General features: G+C 46.7%; 1 protein-coding gene across 1 annotated transcript in view; it reads right to left on the reverse strand.

Annotated features, from left to right (window-relative positions):
* CD81 (CD81 molecule) overlaps positions 1 to 17,259 on the reverse strand; it is a 195,448-nt gene that overhangs the window by 25,511 nt on the left and 152,678 nt on the right. The window contains exon 4 of the mRNA XM_029583180.1: positions 4,557 to 4,631. Within this exon, the coding sequence (XP_029439040.1) occupies positions 4,557 to 4,631 (75 nt within the window). The remainder of the gene's footprint in view (positions 1 to 4,556; positions 4,632 to 17,259) is intronic.

Consider the following 17,259-nt stretch of genomic DNA (forward strand, 5'->3'; position numbering starts at 1 on the left):
CTGCCACCCCTGGACCCCGCCGCTCCCGGATCCTGCTGCCGCCCCCCCACTGCCGCTGCCGCTGCCCCTGCCCCGGACCCCCCGGACCCCGCTGCTGCCTCCCCGCCGCTCCCGGATCCTGCTGCCGCCCCCCCCCCCCCCGCTGCCGACCCGCCCGTGCGATTTTGGCGATTTTGGAAGGGAGAAGGGACTACCGGATGCCGCTGATGGCTGCCCGCCGCCCACCGGCCGCCTGGACCCACGGCCCTCCGACAGGTATTTAAAATTGTTTTATTTTTTTATATAACACACAGGTTTTTTGTTTTTTACACTTTTTACACTTACCATAGCAGGCCCGAGCCTTGCTACTTTTTCGTTTGTTTTTTTTTGCCCTGGTCCCGTCCGGTCTCCTGCAGCCCCGTCCGGTCCGGACGGGGCTGCAGGAGACCGGACGGGACCAGGGCGGGTAAGCAATGTTTTTACCCTACACTACACTACACTAACTCCTACTAGGGGGAGGCGGTAAACTAGCAGGTTAAGGCCGCGGCAGAACAGCGGGTTACGGAAGAGATAATATCAGCGCCCGTTACAGTATCGCAGGGGAATAGCTAATTCCTTCATTATACAGCTTTTTCGTTCATTTACATGCCGGGTGCGGAAAGGGTTATGCGTCTGTTTTCAGAAGCGATACGGACGCGTGAAACTGGACACTGTATCGCCGAACTGCCTTGCGCGCCCGAATTGTGCGCTACGAGCACGTTACAGACGGGCAATCCTCGAGCGGACGATACTGGATCGAGCTGTATGCTGGGTAAGGCTGTAAAGCAAGAGGCACTGATTTACTTTCAGTTTACACTTCTACACGCCAGCCACGTTCAGCAGAGGGACTACCGTTGGAAGTACCCTCCGTTAAACGCACAATTCTTAAAGAGACACGGTTTCGGGCTTTTTTGGTTATTGGCCCAGGGTTGTGGAACAATTTCCCAAGGGAGCTTCATTACATTTCAATCTATCAGGAAACCTTTCCTTGAACAGGAGCAAAACAGTTTCTAACTTGATATTAGTGTAACTATTTTGGCAGCAGATGACTTTTTGATTTTTTTTTACCATGTTTGTTTTTATGATTTTATTTATTGTAAGATTAATATTTGTTTTATGGGATCCACCTAGGACGTCTGGTTTAGAGTAAGCAGAATATAAGAATTTTCCAATAAATAAATTGCATCAAAGTGAAAACATCTGTTCTCAGCTCCTGCTTCTTTCTGAGATTGACAATTTTTTTTTTAGCTATATGCTGTGTCAAGTCAGGCAGGGGATCAAAAGGAATCCCTGTTGAGTCCTTCACCCCAGACCACGAGGACTCCTAAGACAAGGGTGACAGAGGGGTGGATCCCCAAGTGTCTGAGGAAGAATGGACCAGTGGTAACTCCTAATGAACTGATTCCACCCCTTCTCCCTCTGACTCATGAGGGGACAAAATCAGTCAAGCCAGGCAGTGGACGCACCCCCACTGCCAGACGTCTATGAGGGGAGGTCTGGACTTCTGGTGGACTTGTCTGGGACTCGCTGCGCAGGAAGAGTTCCTTCATGTTGGGCAGAAGAGGCTCCTGCTTCCCACTCTGGGTATCTAGGCGTAACAATGCAAAGAAATTCTTCACGATTTCTGACAGCTGGATTCCTGTCGATTGATGAACCCTCTGTGCTGGAAGGGGCGGAGACATCCTCTGACATCATACGGACTCATCCTGAGCGCTGCAGGAGCGGATAGCACCAAGTATGAGCTTAAGGGAGCACAATCTGTGAAGCCTCAGATATATATCTGGATCTGAAGCACCCCACACCAGCTACAGCAATGCATCTCACCTTTGGCATTGGCAAGGAAAGCTTCTGTGCCAAGGCTCTCCCAAGGGGGATGGATGCTCACTATCCTGCGCCAAAGCACGCCAAGCCAACAAAAACTGACAGTGCCCTAGTGCTCCGCACCAAGGACACAGACTGTGACCTGAACTGCGCCCAGGCACTCTGCACCAAAGAGGCAGACAGCGCTGGAAACGGAACATCTGGGAAAATAAGCGCCAATTAGGGATATAAGCAAACATGCAATTAACCCTGTTAGTTTTAGTCCAATTGCTAGTCTATGACAAACACAAGAGACTTAATCGCATTTAAAAACCCTAAGATTAAATTGTATTAAGTTGTTCCCATGTAAACTGGAGTGAAGGCAGTCTGCTATACTTCGGTATATAAAAGCCTCGAAATAAAATAAACAAACATACCCACTCCTTAAACAGCTTTAAAAACTAACTACTAAACAAAATTAAGATGCAGACAGAAATCCAGCAGACAGGTGGGAGCTATCTAGTCTTTTGCCCCAAGTGCCACACGTATGTTTATCTACCCGTTGGCAAGAGGTTGTATGTGTGCGCCTGGTGCAAAGATCTCCTTGCTCTCAGAGAATGAGTTTGATCTCTGGAAGCCAGAGTGACAGACCTGGAGGAGCTGAGGTAGACAAAGACCGGTCTCATCTCCAGCCTAGCAGCTCTTGTGATGTTTTGGAGGAGCCAAGGTCACCTGGAAGGAGACCATCATCTTAGCATAGCAGAAAGGGATTCTGTAGTTAGGAGCTTCCCTCCAGGTCAATGTCTTATCCTCTTGCACAGAGAATGTGCTTCCAGGGACACATGCCCAAGGAGGGAAAGGTTAGGACTACCATTGGAATTGGCAATTCGATCATTAGGAATGTAGAGGGCAGGGGGACTGGTAAATGCGAGGGTTGCTTGGAAATCTGCCTGCCTGGTGTGAAGGTAGGGGACTTGGCATTTCACCTAAATAGGAATTTAGCAACTGCTGGAGAGAAGCCGACTGTCGTGCTACATCTGGATACCAATGACACAGGGAAGTGCAGAAGGCTAAATTTAGATTTTTAGGTAGGAAACAAATGCACAGCCTCCAACCTCTCAGAAATGCTCCTTATTCCGCACACAGGACCTCCCCAGAGGCAGGCTGAGTTCCAGAGTCTGTGTGTAGATGCGACGATAGCGCAGGGAAGGCAGCTTTAGATTAGAAACTGGGGAACATTCTAGGGAAGGGGGAGCCCATGGGATGGGTCCACTTTAACCAGCATGGAACCAGGCTGCTGGCACCAACATTTAAAAAGGAGATAGAGCCACTTTGAAACTAGATCATAGGAGAAAGCCGATCAATCAGCAAGAAGTGCAAGGATAGTTAGAAAGCAGAAGTTAGAATATCCCAGTAGAGAGGTAACCCAGAAGGACATTAGATAAAGAGAACACAGATATGGGAGGACTATACTGTCTGTACCTTCTGCCAGTAGGCAGGCTGTTGGTTGAACTTAAAAGTTATATTCAGGGGCTTTTGAGGCAGTGGCGAAAGAGGGTCTCCCAAACTCAACGCAAAAGATATACAAAGTCAGAAACCAGAGACTGGGAAACAAGTCCATGCAGTGGCCTGGACAAGGAAAAACGGAGGGGCTGTCAAGTTCGTGTCCGCGCAAGGAAACTCCCATTCCTGCCCCGAAAGACTCGAGCTCTCACAGCTGGGTCTGTCAGTGCCATCAGAAGGCATCACCCCCCAAGTTAGGGCTCATTTAATCTTGCTTGTCAGAGAAATATACATCTCTCCATTGAATCACTAACTTCAGACCCCAAGCTCCCTCAAAAGAAGCTTTATAGCAAGCACAAAACATGAGAGCCAAGGGCCCCATCAAGCCCAGTATCCTGTTTCCAATATTGGCCAATCCAGGACGATAAAATGACCCCCAACGTGATTTGATCACACAACGTTATACACGTTACTCTTGCGCCCCCCAGGTCAGCCTCTATTTCAGTTTAAAATACACAGGGCAAACAGTTCCAGCGTCCCTTTTCCTTATTTCCTGTCCTCATCCAACCCTTTAGCAATACAGAAAAAAATTAAACAAAAAAGGTTTCCCTCTTTTATAAGTCAACCTGCAGCTAGCAATGAATGACCCATTCCTTCTCTGAGGTCCTAGATAATCTGCTGCTTGTGATGTCACAAATACAAGGTCGCGTGGCATCACTAATGAATAGGACAAGAGGGCGATAAGCAGATGGGTTCTGTTACAAAGGAAAATATTTTCCAGGTATTCATGATGAAAATATTACAGACAAATATCAAAGATCATCAGGTGGGGAGGGGGGGAATCTGTGAGAACATATCAAAATTTAAATGGACATATTGATGTATTAAATTATTAGAATTAAGAAAGGTGATTAATAAAGTGAACAAAGCGATTTTCCCTTTTCTGCAATTTAATAAGAGAAACAAACATTAGGCAAACACGCCACACAAAATGTCCTATGTATGTATGCAGACGTGTTTATGTTCAGGTTTACCAGATGCTCTGCCTGGGAAGGGAAGGATTTATATTTTATAAGTAGCACTTGTCACTTTCAATTCCATTCTTGGTGACCTGGGCTCTGTCTTCAGCTCGTAAGATTCTCCTACATAACCACCGAGCCTCAGGCAGAGGAAGCATTTGGTACACACGGACCCAGAGTTCACATGTTCTATCTGCATTTTATTTATTTATTTACCTTGTCTTTATTAACGAATCCCCAGATTCCAGCGGCGACTTCACAGGCAAAAAGAATGACTAGGCACGTGAAGAACTACAAAGAGAAAGAGAGGGTTACAGGGGGAGGGGGCAGAGCGCCTGCTGCAGGGCAGCCCGTCACACAGCAGTTCATCTGCAACTCTCTAACAGGCAGATACAGTAAAGTGCGGCCGCGGTTACCCTGCTCCTATCCCGCTTTCTACTCACAATTTGGCCGCGTTAGTCCAACCCGCGATTCACTATCCCTTTTAACCCATCCTTACCGCTTCTTTAAATCAACGGGTAACCCTTTCCGCCCACGGCATGTATATGAGATGTAAACGATCGGATTAGCTATTCCCTCCCATACAGTAACGTGCGCCCCGACTATCGCCTTTTTAACCTGCAGTTTAGCCACGTGTTTAACCTGCTAATTTACCACCTACGCCTACCCCTGCGTTAGAGGCAGGGGTAAGGGTAGACGGCAAACTTTTCCCCCAGCCCCCGCTCACCTGCCCTGGCCACATCCATGGGTGCCGGTCTCCGGGGCAGCCCCAGTCCTCTCTCCCCTCCTCCCGAAGCAACTTTAACGAAAAGAAAACCTAAAAACCTTAAATCCCCTCCTCCCGAAGCAACTTTAACCAAAAGAAAACCTTAAATCCCCTCCTCCCGAAGCGACTTTAACCAAAAGAAAACCTAAAAACCTAACATTCCCCTCCTCCCGAAGCGACTCGACATGTAAAGTATTGTGAATAAGTGTAACCAAAGTTAACTTACTTTTTCTTTCTTTCAGCCCTCTCTGCCCTCCTCCGGAGGCGTGCACCGCGGCTCCCCTGCCTCCCTGGGGCAGCCGGCGGCGAAGACGGACGAACGCACGCCCGTGGTGCACGGGCGCTCAAGCCAGCGAAAGCACATGAACGTACGCCGTGACGTCACGCACGCCCGTTCATGTGCTTTCGCTGGCTTGAGCGCCCGTGCACCATGGGCGTGCGTTCGTCCGTCTTCGCCGGCGGGGGCCGCTGGAAGCCGCTTTCGCCGCCGGCTGCCCCCGGAGGCAGGGGAGCCGCGGTGCACGCCTCCGGAGGAGGGCAGAGAGGGCTGAAAGAAAGAAAAAGTAAGTTTACTTTGGTTACACACTTATTCACAATACTTTACATGTCGAGTCGCTTTTCGCCTGCCTTGCTTCTTTTTTTTTACTGTATTTTACTGTATAGGCGCCGTATAAAGCGCCTATACAGTAAAATACAGTAAAATGGATTGCGCTTCATGGACGCGGCTTGCATTTGCATGCCATTTAAATAGAGTATCGAGCGGTATGTGATCTGAACTGTGCGTGCCCGGCACTGCCGCACTAACGCGTCCTTACTGTATCGGCCTGTATGTCGGGAATCTTGGATTCTGCAGGTCCTCAGTCCAGTCACAGGTCAGTACTGATTCTGTCAGAGTACGGCAGTCCTTAAAACTAGCAGGTAAGCTCACGATGTATTGGGGGGGGGGGGGGGGGGTGTCTAGTAACTCAGGGGTTCTTTGGCCTCCAACAGCTGCCGGGTGTCACGTTAGCATGGATGGAGGGACTCCCCCCCAAGGACAGTTAACAGAGGACAAAGGGGAAACAGAGCTGCAGCCGCCAAACCCTCCCTCTCCTGCCTCAGTAAGTAGGCGTTTTATCACGCCGGAACGGGTGCGATCTGCCTGCAGCTCCTGGGCAAACCTCAGACAGGGCACCAGCTGCCAGCGCAGCTCTTGGGTGCGCCTGCTAGGCAGAGCACAGTCAGGGTGATTTACAGAGGCTCCCTATCCGCTCTCAGCCTGCAAAGCCACTGCAGTGCTTTGCATAAAGATGACATCACAGGATGGGAACCTTCAGCTGCCTTTCTGCTCTATGCTGAGACTCTCCCAGTCATTTCCCTCGCCTCCCTCCTCCGGTCTTTAACATCTGGTCCCTCCCCTACCTTAGGTGAAGCAAACGGGGTTTGGGCTGTTTCTTTATTTTGCCCATTTCTACAGCTGAGTCCTGAGGGAAGAGACTAGCAGTTATGTTCCAGGAGAACAAAAAAAAAAAACCAAAACGTAAGGCGTGCCATACTGTGTTAGACTGAAGGTTCAGCAAGTCCAGCAGCCATCCAGGTCGCAAGGAAAGGGTGGGATCCCCAAAAATTCATTTGAATACTCCTTGCTCATGCCTACATGGCCACTAGATTATGCACTTTTCCTCCAGGAACTTGTCTAAACCCCTTTGAAGCCCGGCCCCGCTAACTGCTATCACCACATCCTCTGGAAACAAATTCCACAGTCTGATTGTGCACGGAGCGAAAAATAAATGCTGCCATTTGTTTTAAATGTGCTACCTATTAAGGATTCATGAAGGGTCCCCATGTCCTATGTGAAAGGGTAAATGACCTCTACCATATCCCCCTCTCCAGGGTGAAAAGCCCCAACCTCTTCAGCCTCTCTTCACAGGGCAGCTGTTCCAGCCCCTTTTATCATTCTGGTTGCCTCTCTCTCTGTATCTTTTCTACTTCTGCTACCTCTTTTTAGAACTGGGGCAACCAGAACTGCACAGAATACTTAAGGGACGGCCACACCACAGATCTACACAGAGGCCCATCCTCCTCTGCGTCCTAATGCCACCCAACGTTGTATTTAGGGAAGGGGAAGGGGCCCTAACGGGTTTTCCTGCCAGTGCTCGCTTGTGGCTGTTTAGGCCCCTCTGCTGGGAGCATCCTTTGCCGGCACTGGCTTCTGCCACCCTTAGACCCTAAGAGCACACGTCTATTTTATCCCTGCTCTCCCCCGTATAGCAACACCCAGCACAGACGCTGCTTCCAAGACTCAAACTATTCTTTATACAACTGAGGGAAAACAAACACCTCATTCTACTGGCACTAAACACACGTTTTAAGCCTCACTGGCAAGAAACAGCCTTCCTAAGGGTCACAGTGCCCATGTGACGTCGCCAAAATGTGGTTTACGAAGTAATGGGCCTAGCCTATAATCCTTCAACCTTTCATGACTAATGCAACACTTTCAAGCATTCCAGATGTCTCTTGTATCCCTTGGCTTGCAAAATTTCAAAGCCACGGAACAGGCTGTGCATCCACTGCACCTGAACAAGACACGGAAGAAAAGCACCACAGTGAAAAAAAAGGCATCACGCAGGCAGGCAGGCACTGGCAAGCTGCAAAGAGCCGTGTGTGTGTGTGTGTGTGAGGGAAGGAATGGTGAGGGGGCCGTACCTATTATTGTTTCACTGAACTATATCGTTAGCTGTTGCATTTCAGTAAATACTAAGGGGTCAATATTTAAAACCCCCTGAAATGGCAAACTTAGACCACTGAATATCCCCAAATAAAATTTAAACCTAACCAGCAATAGTCAAAAGGAAGCCAGTTAGGTTCAAAATTATCCAGCTAAAAAGTAGCCAGAAAACTTTATATTTAACTGCCTATATTCAAAATAATGTACGAGCAAAGTGACACAGTGGGAGCTAAAAAATAAGTGATGTGTGAGACACTGACAAAGTTAGGAAGCCCATGCAATAGGCCGGGAGACAGAAGAAAGAGGAGAGCTGCTGAAGGAACAGGAAGCACAAGGCTTTTACTGTCCGCCTGCAGTGCCAGCCGCCTCTGCTTTACTGCTCCTCTTGTTCTGGAGATGCACAGGCTCCCCTCACCTGTGCAGCAGTGATGCCACACGTCCATTTTATTCTACAGGTTAGGCACGGAAGCTGACAGGTAGCCTGGCTCCTCCTGCTCAAGGTTACCACTTTACATAACAGAAATAGACTTATCGCTTTCTGCAGTTCAGACTCCCCTTTCACAGGGGTGATATCTCCAAACAGATCCATTTTTGCACACAGCGACAGGAATAAACACCTCACTCGTAAGCCAGGGTACGCTGGATACAATAATCATAATTTATAAATATTTCCTGTTAATGTACTTCTTGATACTTGCAATGTACCAAAGAGAGCCTCCTTCTGGAGATCTGGGGATGTAATAAGGTCGATATTCAGTGCTATTTAGGAAGATAAGAGGCAGCTAAATATCCAGCTCGGCTGAACAGCCACTTAGCTTGCTGATTATTTATATGGCTAAGTGGTTGGCGGGATGAGTGTTTCAGGGAGGAGCCAACTTAGGATAATATTTCCAGCTAAGACTGATTGGCCCACAGGACTGTCCTAAAGTTATCCAGATACCTACATCAATGTGTACAGGCGACAAAGGTGTACCTGGAAGTTCTCTTTAATCAGGCCAATACATTATTTCTGTATCTTTCTGCCACATTTGTTTGGTCGCCAATGGCGTCTCTTGGTACTTTTTCTTCATTCGTCCACAGAATAGTCACTTGATACAGACACTGCCATTCTGGTGCTTTTCTCCTTTACCCCTGAGTCTGGTTTTCTTGCATCGAGCTTTTTATTGGTTACCAGGTGATCACAATTTCTTCATCCTCTACAATTCTTTTAGGGTCATCATCCTAAGCATTTTTCTGGTATCGTGATGTTATAATAGTTGCACAGTCTCCAGTGGATGCGCCTTTGTTTACAGGCCTTCTAGCATCAGCACGTGATACCCAGGGATAATAGGCAAGCAAGACGTTTTCCTTAAAATAGTACATTATTATATTCAGAACCAAGAACTACAATATTAACTAATGGTGGACAAACTAAAGAGTTTAGTTTGCAAAGAGGAACCTGCCAAGGCTGCCCTTTATCACCATTGCTCTCATCTCTATAGAGCCATGCCTGAGGAAAATACAATACGTGAACGAAATAAAAGGAGTTCAGCCAGGGAAAGCACGAACTTGCTGTGTTTGCAGATGACACTTTAGTACATCTTACTAATTCTAAGAGTTCTCTTATCAATTTAGTGAGGGAATTCTCTATTTGGATCTTGAAGCCTTGGAGAGACATCCTAGCGTGAAGGGCCTTTGGGGGAATGTGTTTTCCCTTAAGCGGGCCAAGGCTTCGTTTAAGTATCTGGGAATTCAACTCCCTTCAGATTTAAATAGACTATATAAAATGAATCCTCCATCTACAAACACAGCCATGGCATTTGCTCCCACTCTGCTTAAATTAATAGGACTAGTTTGTTTAAGATGATCCTCATAACCGAATGGCTGTGTGTGTTTTACAACTGCTGCCTTTGAGTATTCTTAAAAATAACAAAAGAGAAAGTAACTCAAAAGCAGTTTCTAAATTTTTGTGGAGAAGGAGATAACCCAGAACTACACTGAAGTAGTTGGAAAGGAGATGGGAAAGCTTAGTCCCCTGCAAGGCCAAACTTAGGATATAATTAGCTTGTCTGCTGTATCATATCAGAGACGGGCTCTTATTCTCCTCTGGAATATGAAAAACATATGATCTTTACTGTGCAGCTTAGCCACACGTTTTCATCTGCTCTTTGAAGAAAGTATGAAGATACCTATGTGAAAAGATGGGTCAGTCCCATCTGCCAATACAGGGTAATTTGGGGTCCTCTCCTGGTTTAGAATATAAGACTTTTGGTATTTGGGTATCTGAAGGGATAAATCAGATCAGACAGGCGGTTAATGAAGGGGGGGGTGGGGGGGGGTGTGACACCAATTTCAGAGCCTTCACCAAAAATCTAGTTTAGATTTCACAGACCTTTTTGCCTCTTTCCAATGGATATGCTAAACAGCCAGTTTGGAATCAGTTATTCTAACAGAGTTTTAGCGTAAAAATAGAAGAGGTTTTTACTTTAAGTGAAGGAAATTAATCGAGTTTCAATTTCTGCACTTTATATGTCTTTATTAGCCTCTTTTCCCTGAATTGCCTTGGGATTTTAGAAAATAAATGGAAAAAGTTGGCGAGATGCAATTACTGTCGGGTTTCAGGTATATTCCAGATAGGGCGACTCGTGTCGCCTCGAGAGAAACCATGTAAGTTTTTGAAATGGACACACACGTCTCCACCTTGGGCTTTCCGGTCATGACATGAGCACTCTGGCTCACTTTTATTCTGGACCTGGGTTCTATGTACACTGTGAGACCCGGCTTCATCAGTTCCTGCAATCTGCAGTTGGAGAAAAAGATCAACTTTACTCCAGAAGGGGTCTTTCACGGATACGCTCGGGCCTCCTAAAAGGGTGAGAGGCAAAGAAGCAAGGACTTTGGAGAAGGAAAGCATGTTTGGGAGGGAAAAGGGTATTCTTTTGGCATGGAGATCCCGTGAAGCGTCCTCTTACACACTGGGTCTCGGGAGAAACACTTTGCACAATTTAATGTTAATAGAAAAGATGACATCCACATGTTCTTTAAAAAAAAAAAAAAAAAAAAAAAAGAGAATCCTTTTTAGCAATCTGGGATAATTATACACAAGTACTCTCCCCTGGGTTATAGCAAGGTTAACGATTTACATCTCTGAATGTTTCTAGGGTATATTTTATGGATAAATTCTCTGTTTATGTAAGTCTAATGGGTTGAGACTCAAATTACTCAAATACTGTCTCAGCAAAGTCTAGCAGAGAAACAGGGACGGGAACAGCTGGATTTAGGATGGGGATGGACTGAGGGGTTTTAAGTTCAAGAATGTGTTCAATTTAATTGATTTTCTTTTAGGATGCTTTTTAGGTGAGACTGTTGAGGTAAAGATGGGAAGTCACCTTTATTCTTGTTTTTAAATGCCAGCTGCTATATAAATCCCAAAAAGGTTTGTCCATTTCTTATTGCTTATGTTAAGGTAGCCTGTCCTGCGTAGCCGATTATAACAGGGGGGGGGGGGGGGGGGGGGGGTGTGCCATGCGAGCGGGATTATGGGAAATGAAGGAAGGCTAGGTAGGCAAGGGGAGGGGCGCAGGGTGAAAGCAAAGGACCAATGGAGAACGGGAATTTCAAACGGAGTAGGGATTAGCTAGGGTTAAGGAGAGGGCAGCTGTTTCACGCCTCAGTTGGTGCGGGGACGGCTGAGGCAGCAGGCAAGCAACTTTTGTCACTAGGAAACTTAAATTGATAAGAATTAATAATAATAATTAATTCATTCCTTCATATATTGTCTAGGTAGTGATTTACCTGAATCAAAACTTAATTCTGCCAGGAGATCTCCTATCCAGTAATGCAAAGGAGAACTCGCGGTCGCCGCCCTCCGCCTCGCAGGGATGTGCTGAACCCGCCTTTTAGTCCTCCTTCAGATAGATTTTTCCCTCCGCCTGCCGCTGATGTCCTCCCTTCCCAGCTCGCGAGGAGGGTTGGTTCCTCCCTTCCCTTCTCCCAGAGTCTCTGCCTTTGCAGCCTCCGTTTGCTGCGGCAGACGACACACCCGCGCTATTAGCTACGCCCCCCCCCCCCTCTGATGGCGGACTCGGGAGAGAGTGGCCCTGAGTCAGCCGATGCTGAACCGCCTGACTCGATTCTGGCAGATATCGGCAGCACAGTTCATGCAGAGGCTGAGATTTCTCTCAACGCCTCTGACTCTGAATACAGCGTCTCTATTACTTATGGCGCCCCCCTCCCCCCCCCCCCCCCTTCGCGTACACGCGCTCCAGTGTCAGAGGCAGTTATCCTGGTTCCTGACGGTCGGGCGTCATGTGAACGGGGAAGGGGTTTAGTGAGGGCCAGCAGGCGTGGTTTGGGAGTGAGGAGGAAGGATGGTCATGCGGTGGGTTATGAAGTTAGGATTACAGCTGACTCATCATCCGGTCAGGTTGGTGTGACTGTTCCTAAGAAATTGAATTCATTTGCTACAGCAGGTTCTGCTAGGTGACATAACAGGGGAAGCGCTAAGAGAAAGTTGAAGTCAGGGTTGCCTGGGGCACAAGCACTTAAGCCCTCTGGGAAGGGTATGGCTCCTTGTTAGGGGCAGGCAGAGTTGATTTCAGTAAACAGAAGAAAGATGTTTAGTCGTCAGCATGAACAGGTTGAAGAACCTATGCTGTTTAATTATCCGGAGTCAGAGGTATTTCGTAAAGGAGAACAGGGTGGGTTTGGAGGATGGCCAGCCTGGTACAGGCAGGAGACTAGTAGTCAGCAATTTGTTCCCAGCGCAGGTCCCATAGGGTTGGGAGTAGGCAGCAGCAGCGCCTCGTAAGGAAGCTAGTGGGTTGGCTCACAAGAAGAAAAATACTGGCAGAGCTGCAACTGTAGAATCGGGAGGTACAAGGCTAGGGAGGACGTCTTTTCTTGCAGAGCCTGAGGAAGATGCGGTGCCGGGGACTTCCAGGCAGGAGTCATGGAGAGAGAGAGAGTTCCAGGAACCGGAGCATGGAAGAGAAGGAAGCGGTGCATTGATAGGAAGTTGGAACGCTGCAGATCACAGAGAATGGGAGGCTCAAGTGGGAACAGGTGAGAAAGGCAAAGAATATAGGAAAGGGTAAAAGAAAAGTTCTCCTCTTCCAGTTCCTCGACCAGTTCTTCAGATACATCAGATACCTCTTCCGATTCAGGGCCCAAGTATAGAGGTATCAGGTGAGGGGCCCCATCATGAGGCGGGGCACTTGGCGGGTGCAACTTTATCAGAGTTATGGGAAGGGGTGCCAAGGAGATTACGGAGACGCATTTTCCGATTATTAGAAGGGGAGTTAAGAAGGGTAAAAAGAAAGACAAGAAAAAGAATAAGAAGTCGGGGGATATCAGAGTGGCCAAGAACATAGTGAATTGGGTACGTGGGTTCTTACGTTTAGCTAGTGTTGTAGGTCATTATGATCCATCGCAACACAGAGCTTTACTGTCATATGCGGATGGTATTTTAGGAGCGTTCCGGGATTATGAAGGTTGGGCATGGCTCAACTATGATGAAAAGTTCCGGGACAAGATGGCAGGCAATAGGGGTATGTCTTGGGGGTCACAGGATATTCACCTGTGGCTAACTCAAATGACATATAAAGGAATTTGCAATTCCAAGGGAGCGGCGCAGGAGAGTGGTGGACTAGGGAGTGTTGTTGGGTCAGGTGGGGTAGTTTTATGTCAAGTTCCTTTCGTGGTACAGGAAGTGGTACAAAAAGTAGCTTCGTGAGCAAGTCGGGAACAGGGGGAGGTGATATTTGCTGGCGGTTTAACAAAGCCGCACGCCTATTCCCAGATTGCAAGTTCCGTCATGCATGTTCCACATGCGGAGGAGCGCACGCAGCCGTTAAAATGTACCCAGGGTTCGGGAGGAGCCCCTAGCAGAGGAGGTAAAGCATAATGTGTTGAGTAGTAAAGCGGACTCACCCATGTCATTGCAAGGCTTAGAGCAGTGGTTGCAATGTTATCCGGATAGTATGGTTGCCAATTTTTTGTTTAATGGGTTTAAAGAAGGTTTTGTGATTCCAGGGGAAGGGAATGTGGGGAGGAACGCCAGGTCTGCTCACAAATATGCTAAGATTGTCAGAAATAAAATTCAAGCAGAGGTCAGGTTAGGAAGGGTAGTAGGGCCTTTCAATGAGCCGCCATTTGTTCGCATGCACTTGTCGCCGGTCGCTGTTATTCCAAAAAAGGTGCAGGGTAAGTTTAGGATGATTTTGAACCTGTCTCACCCGAAGGGTAGAGGTCAGTAAATGATTTTATTCCAAGGGAGTTTTGTTCAGTGCGTTATGCTTCTTTTGATAATGCGGTATGGTTAGTGAGGCAAGCTGGAAAAGGAGCATTATTAGCGAAAGCAGATATTGAATCTGCGTTTCGCTTATTGCCCATACACCCATGCAGTTTTCCTTTGTTAGGTTTCAGTTTTGAAGGTCAATACTATGTAGATAGGTGTTTGCCTATGGGTTGCGCAGTGTCTTGTGCCTTTTTTGAAGCGTTTAGTACTTTTTTTTACAGTGGGTTGTTATGCAGTGTCTGGGTTCTGACAGGTTGTTGCATTATTTAGATGATTTTTTCTTTGTAGGTCCTTGTGATTCAGGTTTATGTCAGAGGTAGTTAGATGGGTTCATGCAAGTTGCAAGGGAATTGGGTGTGCCTATAGTGAATGACAAGACCGAGGGCCCAGTGTCGAGGATTACCGTTTTAGGCATTGAATTGGACTCTGAGAACACAGAGTCCCATTTGCCTGAAGACAAAGTTGACAGATTACACAGGTTAGTGCAGTTAGGGCCAGATTTTCAAAAGCATTTACTCGAGCAAAACTGGTTTTTGCTCGAGTAAATACACTTTACTCAAGTAAGTGGGCTTTTCAAAATTGCTACAATATATGCCATTGAATTGTCCATAGGATTTACTCAAGTAAGTGCACTTTACTCGAGTAAATAGCTTTTGAAAATTGCTACGATAGTATGTCACATTTACATGCGTAACTCCTTTGAAAATGACCCCTTAGTGCGCAGGGCTTCTAAGGTTACCTTTCGACAGATGCAATCGTTAATAGGTGCATTGAATTTTGCATGTAGAGTGATTCCGATAGAAGCGCGTTTATTAGTTGACTATCTTGCACTATGGTGGGTGTCAGGGCTGGTCATCACTTTATTTGGGTGATGCGGAAGGTAAAAGATGAATTAGGTGTTTGGGAAGTTCTCTTAGCATCCTTTAATGGTGTTTGCATTATGCAAAGTGAGAAAATATCAAATTCTGATCTTGAGCTTTCTCTGATGCAGCGGGAGCGTTCGGGTTTGGAGTTTACTTTCAAGGTCGTTGGTGTGCTGAAAGGTGGCCAGTAGATTGGATTGAGGAGGGGCTGATAAAGAATATCAATTTTTTGGAGCTATTTCCAATAATAGTGGCGTTGTGTATTTGGGGTAAGCAATTGGCAAATAAGAAGGTATTGTTTGGTGTGACAATTTGGGGGTGGTCCAAGTTATTAACAAGCAGTCAGCCAGATGTCCTAGGGTGTCTGTGTTACTTCGGGAGCTCGTTTTCCTTTGCTTAAAAAATGGAATGTGAGTGTTAGGGCTAAACATATGCCAGGGGAACAGAATTTAATAGCGGATGCTTTTTCTCGTTTTAAGTGGCAGGAATTTCGAGAGCTAGCGCCGGGAGCAAATCGGATGGGAGACCAGTTTCCGGATTATCTTTGGCAACTGGGACGGCTGAAGCATGGACGTTGATCAGAAGGTCGCCAGCGGCAGCCACGTGGGAGTCCTATTTGAGTGGTTGTAGAGTTGTAACCCAATACTTAGGTGATGCGAAATGGCATGGTGGCCCAGTAGACTATGGAATTATCATTCAATTTATCTTGTGGGCCAGAAATAGGGGATATTCATTGTCAGCGGTACAATCGCAAATCACTGGGTTTTCCTTCTTTCAAAAATTAAAGAAAAAGGGAACACTTTAGATAAGCGGCTTCCCATTCGGTATTCAGATCTTATGGTGATTGTAGGGCATCTGGATAGGATTTGTTGGTCCAGATACAAAGTATTGCTCTTTCGTACAGCTTTTGTGATGGCATTTTTTGGAGCAATGAGATTCAGAGAGCTAATGGCAATGTCCAGGATGAATTTGGAAAGGACGGGGGTGAGAGCAAGTCATGTTTGGGTAGCCAGTAGTGTGGTGATGGTATGTATTCATCATTCAAAAACTGATCAACAAGGAAAAGGGTACTGTTTGACCTTGGTGACAGCAGCTGACTTGTTAGTGTGTCCGGTTCGTGCGGTTCAGGATTTAGTCTGCGTGAGACCTCCGGTCCCTGGCTCATTTTTGGTACATGCCGATGGATCACCTTTGACGGTTTTTCAGTTTGTGAAAGTCTTGAAAGAGTGATTGGGAATTTGGGTTGGAACACGGAGCGGTACACTTCACATTCGTTTAGGATAGAGGCGGCGACGTCGGCCGCGGAAGGTGGATTATCTGTTCGGGCAATTCAGTCTATCAGCAGGTGGAGGTCACAAGCCTTTTTTGTCGCATGTCAGGCACGGGTTATAAGGTGGGAGTGTGGGATTCGGTTGTAGATATTAATATATGTTTCTTTCTTACAGAGTTTCGGGGGAGTCACAGGGATCGGGAGTGAGCCTGGGTCATGGGCCATTCCTTTGTGCATTGGGCACAGAGAAGGCCATACGGAACACATCTGAATTTGGACGACAAGAATTGGAGTGTCAAATGGTTCAGTCGTCGGGGGATGAAGTGGGAGGGATTATCTTACTTGCAAACCTGCGTTAAGAGTGGTGTACCACAGCTCATGTTAATTCATTTGGGAGGTAATGATATTGGCGAGTGTTCTTGTAAAGATATGGTTGCAAAGGTAAGAAAGGACTTTGCAGCGATCCTTAATGGGATGCCCCAGACCAGGTTAGGGTAGTCTGATATAATTGTGAGGTTTCAATTTCGTGACTCGCCAATATGGTACAAGGGAGTTAGGAAGATGAACAAACAGATTGGGAAATGGTTGGTGAAGAATGGGGGGTTTTGGGTGAAAATTGGGCATCCAAATGGCAGATGAAATTTAATGTGGATAAGTGCAAGGTGATGCATATAGGGAAAAATAACCCATGCTATAATTACACAATGTTGGGTTCCATATTAGGTGCTACAAACCAAGAAAGAGATCTAGGTGTCATAGTGGATAACACATTGAAATCATCGGTGCAGTGTGCTGCGGCAGTCAAAAAAGCAAACAGAATGTTGGGAATTATTAGAAAGGGAATGGTGAATAAAACGGAAAATGTCATAATGCCTCTGTATCGCTCCATGGTGAGACCGCACCTTGAATACTGTGTACAATTCTGGTCGCCGCACTAAAAAAAGATATAATTGCGATGGAGAAGGTACAGAGAAGGGCTACCAAAATGATAAGGGGAATGGAACAACTCCCCTATGAGGAAAGACTAAAGAGGTTA

The sequence above is a fragment of the Rhinatrema bivittatum genome, chromosome 17 (genome assembly GCF_901001135.1).
Source record: "Rhinatrema bivittatum chromosome 17, aRhiBiv1.1, whole genome shotgun sequence".
Taxonomy (NCBI): domain Eukaryota; kingdom Metazoa; phylum Chordata; class Amphibia; order Gymnophiona; family Rhinatrematidae; genus Rhinatrema; species Rhinatrema bivittatum.